This window comes from Zootoca vivipara, chromosome 1 (assembly GCF_965207765.1).
Source record: "Zootoca vivipara chromosome 1, rZooViv2.hap1.1, whole genome shotgun sequence".
In the NCBI taxonomy this organism is placed as follows: domain Eukaryota; kingdom Metazoa; phylum Chordata; class Lepidosauria; order Squamata; family Lacertidae; genus Zootoca; species Zootoca vivipara.
The window spans coordinates 1,111,593-1,125,300 of record NC_142582.1 but is presented as its reverse complement, the minus strand read 5'-3'; the positions used below and the strand labels follow the sequence as shown (position 1 = coordinate 1,125,300).

The 13,708-nt window shown below is 40.1% G+C and overlaps 1 protein-coding gene across 1 annotated transcript; it reads left to right on the top strand.

The window, feature by feature from the left end:
• Positions 1-12,460: 12,460 nt before the first annotated feature.
• Positions 12,461-13,684, top strand: LOC118094398 (uncharacterized). The gene has a single exon (XM_035134790.3). It carries the CDS (start codon positions 12,487-12,489, stop codon positions 13,549-13,551), a length of 1,065 nt encoding a protein of 354 aa, XP_034990681.1. The 5' UTR covers positions 12,461-12,486; the 3' UTR covers positions 13,552-13,684.
• The last annotated feature ends 24 nt before the right edge of the window (positions 13,685-13,708 follow it).

Here is a 13,708-nt window from a genome sequence, read left to right as displayed (position 1 = left end):
CGCGCTCATCTCGCATTATTGGCCGAGGGAGCCGGCGTATAGCTTCCAGGTCATGTGGCCAGCATGACAAAGCCACTTCTGGCAAACCAGAGCAGCACATGGAAACGCCGTTTACCTTCCCGCTGTAGCGGTACCTATTTATCTACTTGCATTTTGACGTGCTTTCGAACTGCTAGGTTGGCAGGAGCTGGGACCAAGCAACGGGAGCTCACCCCGTCGCAGGGATTCGAACCGCTGACCTTCTGATCAGCAAGCCCTAGGCTCAGTGGTTTAACCACAGCGCCACCTGGGTCCCAAAGCAGTTTACAAAACAGTTAAATCAACAACAAAAAATACAGCCCTGATTTAAAACATACAAAAGTTAAAATATTAAAACAGAATAAAATTACTTCAGTTTTCTAAGCATCTGGGTAGGTTTGTCTAAACAAAATCCCTACATTTAAGCCCAGGTGCAATTCTTTGCTATCTCATAAACTGTGGCATATACAAATTTAACAGATAAGCTTTTACATCAATATACCCATCTGAGTAACTACAAAGAGTCGCAACCAAGAATCCCCAGTACATATGCCAATATATGTATACTGGTTCACCTCTGTGTGATTTTTCTGTACTCCAGTTCCTTAAAAGCTAGATGTCACACTATGGTTTGACCCAAATGTGCCTCTTTATACACATTTCAGATCTCAACACTCTTCCCAAGTGACTGCAGCTATAAGCAGGTGGCCAGCATAATTTTGCAACTGCTTCCATTATTAATGCTTCCTCGCTCCCTATCCTCCCGCCTTGCATGAGGCTTTCAACCTGTCTTTCTCAGCACATTGACAGCCAACCCTTTCATCCCCATCTCCGTACTTTTCCATCCGCCACTATCCATGTCCAAAGGACATTTGAAGGAGGAACACCCTGGCAAGAGCCTTGGGCTGCAGCAAAGGTAAGGATGATCTGAGTGTTCAGAATTAAAAGTGAATGTTGCTGAAAGGCACTTACAGGCAATTAGATAAAAACACACGCGATTGTTCCTTCAGATAACAGATATTTTCACCTGTGCTGGTGCAGTTAGTAGTTGCTAAAACACTTTAAATAATCAGCATGCATATTTGTTTCTGCTTTGTGAAGAGTTTATTGTGTTCAACATGGATATCATGGTTTTGGCCAACCGGGAAATATTTCAACTTTTAAGGACACTTGCAGACATTATTGCAATTACTGTCTACTCTCACTGAGTTTTATATAGTAAGAAACACATGCCTAAAGAACTTGCAGTTTTTATTACATTCCTCCCCCTCCTGCCACTCCTAGGTGGAGTCTGTGGTCTTGGTAGTGACAGTGCTCATTTTCTAAAGTTGACCGCAGATATTTTAAATTTATTTTGAAGCAGCTGTCAGTACCAAAGTATCATGTCTAGCCATGAAAAGGGTGGCATTAGAATCTGCAGTAGCACGGTTGTTGCTTTTATTGATGTTGTAAATAAGAGAGTGCACCAAAAGGCTATTCTACAGTGGAAAGGGTGCATGGAGCTACTGCTTTCACAGAATGTATAAAACAAACATATATGACACTTTTTCTAAAGAACTGGAGCAATGAGAGTTTGGGAAATCAGATTAATAGCCATGCAGCTCAGACGTTTACTCAGAAGTAAATCCCACTAGGGTCAATGGGACATCCAGATACATGTGCATGGAACTGCAGCCTTGATCTTTATGGTGTGAAGCAGCAGAAATAAGAGTGAGAAGCATTTGTAAATTTCTTTACAAGAAATTTTCTTTATCAGAAAACTTTGAAATGTGTTCTGCAGTTTTGATTTCAAGTACAGTATTCCATAATTCACTTGCATTTAACCAGCACATTTCTAATCAAATATGTTTCACAGTAAAGGTAAAGGGACCCCTGACCATTAGGTCCAGTCGTGACCGACTCTGGGGTTGCGCGCTCATCTCACATTATTGGCCGAGGGAGCCGGCGTACAGCTTCCAGGTCATGTGGCCAGCATGACAAAGCCGCTTCTGGCAAAACCAGAGCAGCACATGGAAACGCTGTTTACATTCCCGCTGCAGCGGTACCTATTTATCTACTTACACTTTGACGTGCTTTTGAACTGCTGGGTTGGCAGGAGCTGGGACCGAGCAACGGGAGCTCACCCCATCGGGGGATTCGAACCGCTGACCTTCTGATCAACAAGCCCTAGGCTCAGTGGTTTAACCCACAGCACCACCCGCGTCACAGTAGGATAACAATAATCCTTCCAGAAAGTCTGGGAAATGCCCACCATGGCTGTCAATAGCAAGAAACATAATTGCATGAAACAGCGATAATTAAGCAAATTGTGGTTTTAGAAACAAGACCCTGTCCACTTCAGTGGGATTGTAAATATGTTTAAACAATGGTATTAAACTCCATTTATGCTGCAACTTGGTTTAATTTTCATTGATCTTTTATGGGGCTTGAAGGAGATGATGTTGACTGGCCCAAGGTCATCCAGTGAGCTCCATATATGATGCTGGGATTTGAACCCTGATCTCACTGTTCAAAATCCAAAACTCTACACATTATCCCACACTGGCTTTCTCTCTTAAGATGGATTGTTCATCCTTTTAAGCTACATCCTCATCATCACTGTTTATTACAACAGTTTAATTCTAAAATAAGCTTCTAAGCCGTATAAAAACCAATTACACAAACCTCAAAATTTAAACGTCTACAGTAAAAAATATGCAATAAAACAATCCCATTAGAACAACATGGCAATTGAAACAGAAGATAGGTCACGAAATCAAGGAAATGCTTGTGTAAACGAGTGTGTCTTCAAAAGTCGGCAAAATGCAAGAACAGCTGAGGCCTCGTGAATTTCCGCAGGGTTGCATCGCACAACTGTGGCGCCAGCAGGGAAAAGGCTGCCTCCATGTTGCCACAAGTCAATAATCACACAACCAGGCTGTTCTCAGATACGTATCTGCTTTATATAAGACCCATAGTCTTGGGATAAAGCACATTTTCTGTTTGATTGTTTTAAAAGCTTTGAGGAGTGCTAGGATGTCTGCTTATGCAAGAGAACTTGAGTTCTCCCTCTCCTTCCTTTGTGCTGTACACCCTCCCCAAATCTACTCTCGAGCACGGATGCCATATAGGGGAAGCCGGGGGGGGGCGTCAAATTTCTGTGGCAACTGCGTGCACCTTGTGCATGCACGCCACATGGTGTGTGCACGTCTCGCGTGCAAGCATGAATGATGTCAGTATGTTGCAAGGTGTCAGCCCCCTCACTTGTGGGGGAAAGTCTGTGCTCTTGCTCCCAAGGGTTGGGGAAACACCTAGAACAGATTTAGGGAACATGTGGGGGAAGGGAGGGAGAATGTTTCGCTGAGCAAGCAGAAATCTTTGCATTGACAGAACGATCATTGGATCCCACTCTTTACAGACCCTCCAAGTGTCCCTATTTTCCTTTTTTTAAAATAATACTTTATTAAGGTTTAAAATTAAAATACAGTCCACGCATACTCAAAGATCACAATCATACCAAACATAAATTCAAATATACAAAATCATATAAATCATAACGTACAGAATCATACAAAATCATATAAATTATAATATACAAAATCATATAAATTATATGATAGTAAAGAAAAGAAAGAAGGAGGGAGGGAAGGGGGGAAGGGTGTATTGGGAAGAGAGGGGGAAAAGAAGAAAGGGGAGGAAAAAGGAGAAGAAAGACAAATGAAGAAAGAAGAAAAGAGAAAGAGGGAAGAGAGAAAGAGGGGAAACATACATTCATCTCATCATTCTCATCCAGAAACAATCCGTAGCGATGTTATCTAAACTCCCACTAAAGACTCCCACTTATCCCTATTCTCAGATTTCTCTAGATATTATTTCCTATTACCGCATTCCCCATTGGATATAATTCAATACACATGTCCAATATCCATTTCATAAGGTATCAGATTAATAGCATTAATAACATTTAAATTGTAAAAAAAAAAGTATAATAAGATAATAAATTTCTCCTTTCCCTCATCTCCATATGTTTTATTTTCTTTTGGCTCAATACGGGATGCTAGAAGTAGACCCAAGACTTTACCATGGGGCACTGTCCCTTCATGTACTCCCCAAATTTGTCCCAATTTTGCTGAAAATTTTTTTAGAGTGTCCTCTAATTGAATTAGTCAGGTTGTCTAAATCCAAATAACTTAATAATTTCTCCTGCCATTCCAATATGCTGGGTATTTCTTTCTGTTTCCAATAGGATGCGATCAGAGTTCTCGCCGCTGCTGTTGCGTACAAGAACAATGTCTCATCCTGTGGCTTAATTTTACTATCTGTAATCCCCAGCAGAAAGGATTCAGGGCTTTTCTTTATATTATATTTAAGTATTTTTTTGATTTCTTCAAGAACTTGATTCCAAAATTTTTTAATTCCCTCACAGTGCCACCATGCATGTATGTATGTCCCCGTTTCCCCCCTGCACTTCCAACATAAATTATCTTTGGTCTTATACATCTTTGGTCTTATACAATTTTGACAGGGGTTAAGTGCCACCTATAGAACATTTTGACCATGTTCTCTCTGACTCCCTCTGAGGCTGTAAATTTCCATGTTGTTTTCCATAAACGTTCCCATTGATCAACATGTATACTTTTCCCTATGTCAATAGCCCATTTCGTCATCACCTCCTTGCCCATTTCATCTTTGGTTTCCCATTCTAGCAGCACATTATACATCTTTGAAATGATTTTGATTTCCGGTTGTATTAAATTCTTTTCCAATAAAGAGGGTTCTTCCAGAAAGCCTAATTTTTGTTTGTGTTCTTTAAATTTACTATGAATTTGGTGATATTGATACCATCCGTTTAATTGGTGTTTTATCTCCCCGTATTCTTTTAATTTAATTTCTCCTTCTCTGTCCTCTAATAGGTCCCTATAACTTCCCCTCTTTCCCCCAGAATTTAGTTTTTTAACTGTGATTATTTCTATTGGTGATGCCCACCTGGGAGTTTTAGGCTCCAACAATCTTTTATATTTAGTCCAGATTTTTAAGAGAGATCTTTTGATTACATGGTTGTTGAAGTCCTTATGCACTCTGACCTTATCCTCTACCAGGTAGGCATGCCATCCAAATTTGTTCCCCACCCCTTCCAAATCTAATAATTTGTTATTTTCCAATTTAATCCATTCTTTTAACCACGCAAGGCCTGCCGCATCATGGTAGAGATTGAGGTCGGGCAATGCCAGGCCTCCTCTTGCTTTAGTATCAATCAAGAGTTTATACTTTATTCTAGCAGGTTTGTGTTTCCATATAAATTTCGTCAAATCTTTCTTCCATTGTTGGAAAATATTATTTCCTGTGCCTAAGATAGGGATCATTTGAAAAAGAAAAATCATTTTAGGGAGTATATTCATCTTTACGGCCGCGATTCTACCAAGCAGTGACAAATTTAATCGTTCCCAATTTCCCAAATCCTTTTTTATTTCTTTCCAAATTCTACAATAATTATCCTTTATTAAATTATTTGTATTGTTGGTTATCCAAATCCCAAGATATTTTGCTTTTTCCACCACCTTTAGCCCCACTTTCCCTTCTAGTTGGTTAATCTCTTGTTTTGTTAGGTTTTTGGTTAACATATTTGTCTTATTGATATTTAATTTGAAACCCGATAATTTCCCGTAATCATTTATTACTTTCAATACATGGGGGATGCTTTCTATCGGTTCCTCAATTGTAATGATAATATCATCTGTGAATGCTTTTGTTTTATAAACATTTTCTCCAATTCTAATTCCTTTGGCTTCTTCCTCCTTTCTTAAATTTTCCAATAGAAACTCAAGACTCAATATGAACAAAAGTGGAGATAGAGGACAGCCTTGCCTAGTACCTCTTTGGATGTTTATCTCTCCCGAGATTTCACTATTTATTATTAATTTAGCTGTTTGGGTCTTATAAATTGCCTCTATTCCGTTGTTTATTTTTTCTCCAAATCCGAGGAAGTTCACACATTTTTTCATAAAGGTCCACGATACTCTGTCGAAGGCCTTTTCGGCATCCAACAGTAAAAATGCAGCTTTTTTATCGATTTTTACACTAAGATATTCTAATAGGTTAATAACATTTCTTAAATTTTCATGCATGTATCTTTTCGGTAAAAAGCCCGACTGATCTTTATTTATTACATTCCCTAATACCTGCTTCATTCTGTTAGCCAATAGGTTCGCAAATATTTTGTAATCGTTGTTAAGTAAAGAAATTGGTCTGAAATTTTTAATTTGGGTATTATCTGTTCCTTGCTTAGGTATTACCGCTATATAAGCCTCTTCCCATGTTTTGGGGATTTCACCATGATCAATGATTTTATTCACCAATATTCTCATAGGATCTAACAAAAAAATTTCAAACTTTTTGTAGAAGAGAGCTGGGAGCCCATCTGTTCCTGGTGATTTTCCTGATTTTGCTGTCCGAATTACCTTTTGTATTTCCAAAGATGAAAAGGGTTCATTCAACGAATTTAGTCTTTCTTTATCTATTTTTTTAACATTTTGATTCCTGTAAATATCTTTCTACTTCTTGTTGATCTAACTCTTCTTCCTTGTATAGTTTTGCGTAAAATTGGACAAAAGAATCCCTGATTTCCTTAGGTTCTATTATTGCCTTCCCTTCATGTGTTAATTTGTCTATCACTCTTTCTTTCTGTTTTTTCTTCAGTTGCCATGCTAAATATCGGCCTGCCTTGTTCGAGAGTTCAAAATTTCTTTGTCTTAAAAATCTTATTTTATTCTCGATTTCCTTATCCAATAATTTAGAAATTTGATCTTTCAATAATTTTATGGCTCTTTTTATTTCCTCCTTCTTTTGTGTCTTAGCCTTTCCTAGTTCTGCTTCCTTCTTTGTTAATTCTTTTAACAAAGTATCCAATATCTTCTCTTTTTCTTTTCTTTTCCAACTACCTTGGCTGATGAAAAAGCCCCTAATCACCGCCTTTCCAGCATCCCACACTACATTTGCTGATGTTCCTCGGTTTAAATTTTCATCAAAGTACTCTTTTAATACCCTTTCTGCCTTTTTTATTATATCTTCATCTTCTAATAAGAGTTCATTTAATCTCCACCGTCTGATTATCCGGTCATGACCTTTTAATTCCATTAAAATTGGATTATGATCCGATAGACATTTTGGCAGAATTTCAATTTTTTTACATCTCATTGCTAATTCTCTAGAGGTCCAGATTAAATCAATTCTGCTTTCAGTATCATTTGGGTGGGAATAATATGTAAATTGTTTCTCAAGGGGGTGTTTATATCTCCACATGTCTCGTAAATCCAATTTTTCAATCATATTGAAAAAAATTTGGGGTAATTTCCCTTCTTTTTTCCCTACACCTTTACTCAATTTATCCATCTCTGGGGAGACCACCCCATTAAAATCTCCAAGTAGGATGATTTTTTGGTCTATAAAATCCAGTAATATTTCTTCTAATTTTTGGTAGAATTCTATTTTATTTTCATTGGGTGCGTAAAGTCCCACCACTATTATCTTTTCTGCTTTCCCTTGTATTTTCACCATAATAATTCTTCCTTCACTATCTTTATAAATTTGTTCCGGATTCAATTTCGAATTCACATATAATACGACCCCTCTTTTTTTAACTACATCCGAAGATATAAACTCCTCCCCCAGATTTTTCTTCACTAGTAGTCTGCGGTGCCTTTTGGTGATATGCGTTTCTTGTAAGCAAATTACGTCAGGTTTCCTTTTGCCCAGTAGGTGTTCAACTCTGTTTCTTTTCGTCTTATTATTAAGGCCATTAACATTCCATGTAATAAATCTTAAATCCATTTTTGAACTGGTTAAATCTTTATTCTGTCTTTATTAAATCTCCTCGTTTGGGAGTAAGAGAAATTTTAAATTAACGGGCAAAACAACGAAGAGCGAGGGAGAGAGAGTTAACTAAAAAAACAGAACAATAAAGAGGAAAAGGAATTAGAAAAAAAAAATATCAATAATGGTCACAAATTTCTGCATACAATTTTAAAAATCTCTTACTATACTAGAGCTGATTGTGCCTTAAACAGAGTAGGTATCTTCCTTGTTAAATTTCCTTATTCTTCTTCACTTTCCGAACTATGTTTGTCTCCCTTAGCTTCTTTCTTATCTCCAGATTTCCCCCCCCCCCCAGGAACTTTTCATATTTCCTCCAGAACTTGTCAGCGTCTAGTTCTGTAGTCAGCTTTCTCTTACTTTGCTTGTAGGTGAAAGTAATTCCTTCAGGAAATTCCCATTTGAAGTAGATGTCATTCTTCTTTAGTGCCTCAGTCAGGAAGTTATATTTTGACCTTTTTTTTCAAAAGTCTTGGTGGTATCTCTCTCATAATTGCTATTTCTTTATCATCTATTTTTAATTTTTGGGTTTTCTTGCGTATCATGGTTTTGTCTCTCAGAATCCTTGAGTTTAAAAAGACTAAGCAGTCACCTGGCCAGTTGTTCGCGCGGGCTTGCTTCGACTTCAGCCTGAATGCTTTATCCAAACAAATGGAAATGTCTTCCTCCTGCAGGTCCATCCACTGCGCCAGGGCTGTAATGATGACATTCTCTATATTTTCGTCTGCTTTCTCCTTCAGTCCCCTGAACCTCAGGGTCAAATCATTTTGTTTAAGTTCTTGCATCGCGAGAGCGTCCAGTAGTGCTTCCTGACTGTTTTTTAGTCTTTGTATTTCTTCCCTCATTTTTTCTTGATTTCTCCTATATTCTCTACCTTCCTCTGCGTACTTTTTAGCCACTTCTTCCTGCTTGTTTAACCTTGCTGTTAAGTTCTGGATATCCCTTTCCATTTCTTTATTTTTTTTCTTGTAAATCCATGACGTGTTTATCCAAGTTCTCAATCACTTTGGTATTCTCTTCTGTCTTTTTCCAGTTTTCTTCAATTCTGTTCCCCATCTTATCCATTTTATCATTCAGTGAGTCCATCTTTTCTGTAAGATCTGTCTTTAGCCCAAGAATCAGTTCCTTTATATCCAGCGTGTCCGTGTCCATGTTTGAACCTCTTCTTTGGGTACCAGCCGGTGTAATAGCAAATTGGTTCTTGATTCTTTTATTCTCACCCATTCTTGGGTGGTATATATCCCCAAAGCTTAGAATTTCAAATTATAAAAGTCCGTTATCCTCACCTTTAAAGTGGAAAGAAGTTTATTTTCAACCTTAACTCTTGGGGGGGGGGTAGGTAGGTTTTTACGCTGATGTCATATCTCTACCACTTAAGTCAAGAGGGAGACAGAAAGCAAGTCAGAGAAGGGTTAAATCCACTTTCCCATGTAGGGCAGGAGTCTGGAAAGTATGGGCTGGTATAGGCTGTCACTAGGTGTCACTCTTTCCTTATTCTTTCTCCCCTTCTCCCAGCCTTTTTCTTATAATCTGCCACTCCTCACTCTCTTCTTCCTGCTTCTTTTATCACCAGCTTCCGTTTCTCAGTGGATCAGCAATTTCTCGCCGCCATTAATCTCTTTTAGTCCCGTTTTTTTTTATTGGGGTATCCCCTTTCCGGCAGCGATACTTTCTTCAGCCTCCAATCTCCCTCTCAGTGGTTCAAAGTTTAACTTTCCTTCCCTCCCCTTTTATCAGTTCAGTCCTTGTTTTGTGGTCCCTTTTATTGTTCTACTCTGTCCAGCTCTTTTTCCTTCTCACTCCTTGTCTATTCTCTCCGCCCCTCGTTCTGCCTTCTTGCTTCTTTGTATCTCTCTTAGTGTCTCTTTGTAGCAGTTCGTATAGGAAAAACCACCCCTCGCGCTCCCTTATTAACTCAGTACTCACAGTCTTTGCGTTTGTCACCTCGTCCTTCCCCCAGAAAGTGGGTACTTCCAGACCAGGCGTTGTGGGAGGGGGGGGGTCGGTTCCTCTTTTCTTAGGGCTCTGTGTTGTTTTATAGTCCCATATCGCTTTTTAAAGCAGTTCACAAGTCCTCTAAGGATAGGGGTAAGCTCCGTTTGCGCTCCTCCCCAGTTTCCGCTTGCCAGTCGTTTTGAGTTCGTTCAGCAGAGAACTTGGCAAAATAAGTTTGATTAAAAAAACCTATAAGAATAAAAACTGTACTTCCTCTGCTCTTAGGGTGCTTTCCCTTGCGTTGAAGTGCTGTCGCTATTCCGTGCTCCGTCCTGAGGCAGCTTTTAGAGGGGCGGACATTTTCTAAGCGCCGGGGCTTGAGTTTTCTTTCAAATTTTAAGCGTTTTCTTGCCCCTTCTTCTAGTGCCGCTTCTCGTCCCAGGACCCTGAAATTTTCCTTCGAGGGTTTTGAGGCTCCGTTGCCTTCGGAGACCCCCTGAACCCCTCTAAAATTGGATCACCACAAGCGCCTGCAGCGATCCCGACGCAGCTCCGGCAGCGAGCAACCCGGAAGTCACCCCAAGTGTCCCTATTTTCCAGGGACATCCTTGATTTAGAGAAGCCGCCCCAGTTTCTTTGATTCCAGAATGTCCCACTTTTCCTTAGGATGTCCCTATTTTCATTGGAGAACTTTTGGAGGGTATGGAATTATCCACACCCCAAGCCATCTTAAGGCAGTGTTGTATAGGGAAGGTTTTTAAAATGTTTAATGCTTTATTATGCTTTTATATATGTTGGACCCAGGTGGCGCTGTGGTTAAACCACTGAGCCTAGGGCTTGCTGATCAGAAGGTCGGCGGTTCGAATCCCTGTGACGGGGTGAGCTCCCGTTGCTTGGTCCCAGCTCCTGCCAACCTAGCAGTTCGAAAGCACGTCAAAATGCAAGTAGATAAATAGGAACCGCTACAGCGGGAAGGTAAACGGCGTTTTCATGTGCTGCTCTGGTTTGCCAGAAGTGGCTTTGTCATGCTGGCCACATGACCTGGAAGCTATACGCCGGCTCCCTCGGCCAATAATGCGAGATGAGCGCGCAACCCCAGAGTCGGTCACGACTGGACCTAATGGTCAGGGGTCCCTTTACCTTTATATATGTTGGAAGCCACCCACAGTGGCTGGGGCAACCCAGTAAGAAGTGTGGGGTATAAATAGTAAAATTATTATTATGAAATAGAACTTCCCTATTTCCCTATCAGATAAATGTTGGAGGGTATGCCTTAATTTTTTTTTATTTGGAAATTTGTTGAACAAATATGTACTCATTCAGAAAAATGTGAGGGTTCGTACATTTATGTGAATATAAGTGGGCTATTGAATAGGAAGACAATTTTTATTATTTCTTTTTCTTGCCTAAAAGGCCAGGACAGGATATGCAAATCACTCTGAATGTTCATAGAAATTGTTGAGCTGAGTTAGGACATCACACTAAACTGTTATTTGCTGTTACATGCATGGACATGGGTAGCACTGTGGTCTAAACCACCGAGCCTCTTGGGCTTAGAATCATAGAATCTTAGAGTTGGAAGGGCCACAAGGGTCATCTAGTCCAGCCCCTGCAATGCAGGAATCTCAGCTAAAGCATCCATGCCAGATGGCTATCCAACCTCTGCTTAAAAACCTTCAAGGAAGGCTTTCTGATTGTAAGGTCGGCAGTTCAAGTCTGCGTGATGGGGTGAGCTCCTGCTGCTCTGTCCCAGCTCCTGCCACAACCTAGCAGTTCAAAAGCATACCAGTGCATGTAGATAAATAGGTATTGCTGTAGCGGGAAGGTAAACAGCATTTCTGTGCACTTTGGTTTCTGTCACTGTGTTCTGTTGCACCAGAAGTGGTTTTGTCTGGCTTATTTGGCCTGAAGTGACATGAGTGCTGCAACCCCATAATCACCTTTGTTTGGACTTAACCATCCAGGAGTCCTTTACCTTTACCTGCATGAGCATCAGGTTCACACACTCCAGCAGTTCCTCTTTTGCCTAAATCATCATTTGCCATTACTTCCAAACCAGGCGTTATTTGAAACAGAGATACCTGAGCCTTGGCCCCTTCACATGTTGCTGAGTTGTCCTCTGCCCCACACAGCCTGGTCAGGGATGGTAGGAGTTGTATTTCAACAATATCTGAAGGGCCACAGGTTAGCCACCTCTGGTCTGAAATTTAGTCATCTTTTTTTTTTACTTTCTTTTTATCCTATAATGAAAATTATGCATAGAATGAAGTGACTTTTGTTTTGTTTAGTCGTTTAGTCGTGTCTGACTCTTCGTGACCCCATGGACCATAGCACGCCAGGCACTCCTGTCTTGCACTGCCTCCCGCAGTTTGGTCAAACTTTATATGTTCCAATAAGTACACAGTCAGAAAGTTCTCAATGATTTCATCACATGAGAATCCGAGAAGAGAGCTGGTAACTGGAGAGTCAGGCAGGGTTGTGGCTGAAGCTCTAGTGTGTGAACAAACCAGATAGCCAACCTTTTCTCACTTCTGTCATTCCATAAACTAAGTTTTCAAGGTTAATTATTCATTTGTGTTTCTATCATATACCAAAAATTATAGGTATTTTTCTAAAATGTGCTTTTAAAAATATATATTTCTGTTGTACAACAGGAACTAAAGAACATACAGGACAAGACTGAAGATGTATTTTCATTACTTAATCTGCCTCTGGATTCCGCTCTCCTTTAGTGTCTCTGAAATCCATAACCCATGCCATAAAATCTGCTTCTGCACAGAAGGGGCAATGTTTGTGAACTGTTCAGGAGTCAATGTCAGCTCCAATCTCATTTTTCCTCCGGAGGCAGAACACTTGGATCTGTCAAACAGTCAGTTACATTTTGTTCCAAGCAAAGGTCTCAGATCCCTGTGGAAGTTACGGGTTCTCCTTCTGAGTGACAACTACATCAGGAGAGTTGAAGAGAGAGCGTTCATCTCCCTGGAGAGACTCCATAAGCTTGATATTGGTAGAAATGAGATCTCCTTTCTTGGAAACAGCTTTTCATTGGGTCTCGTTAGTCTCTATGAACTCACTTTGGCCTACAATAGGCTGCAGGAGCTACAGTACAAGAACTTCAAGCACTTTGAAAGTCTTCAGAAGCTCAATTTGCAAAATAATAATATATCATTGATAGAAACGGGTGCATTCCGCAGTCTCACCTGCTTGAGGCAACTTTGTCTTCAGAATAATCACCTTCGTAACCTCAACAATGGAGATTTTTCTATGCTACAACACTTAGAAGTTTTGAACTTGGAGGGCAACAGAATCAAAACCATTGGCCCTGGAGTCTTTACTTCTTTAAGCAGCCTCACAACACTTAACCTGGTGCACAACCAAATTGAACATATTCGATTCAAAACATTATTATCTCTCCAGACCTCTGGAACTCACATCTTGCTCTCGGACAATCCATGGTTTTGTGACTGTGACCTGCAGAGGGTTTTTGCTAAGCTGCACAGCGTCAGGAGGCTGATCCTAGATGACTATCACAATGTGAGGTGCATGGAGCCCCATATCCTGAGAAACCGTCCTCTGTCATCTGTGGACAGCCAGCTGTGCATTGCAGAGACAGTGACGGTTCTTGTCATAACTTTCACAGTCTTTGTTACTGTGGTAGCTGCCATTGTCATGGCTGAAAGGAACAGAAAGAAGAGGACAGGCAAGCACTGGAGTGAGGACAGCAAAGTCTCCTATGATGCTCATAACTGAAGCAGCACATCTTGAGAGTACCTTTTCGTCTACTTAGAGTTATGAGGTTTAGTAATTCCCTTCAGATTTTGCATTCTCTCTTTCCTTCCGAGAAGTTTTTGATTATTTCCAAAGCATAGTTCACCATTACAAGAAGGAGCAGAAAATGTAGGCATGT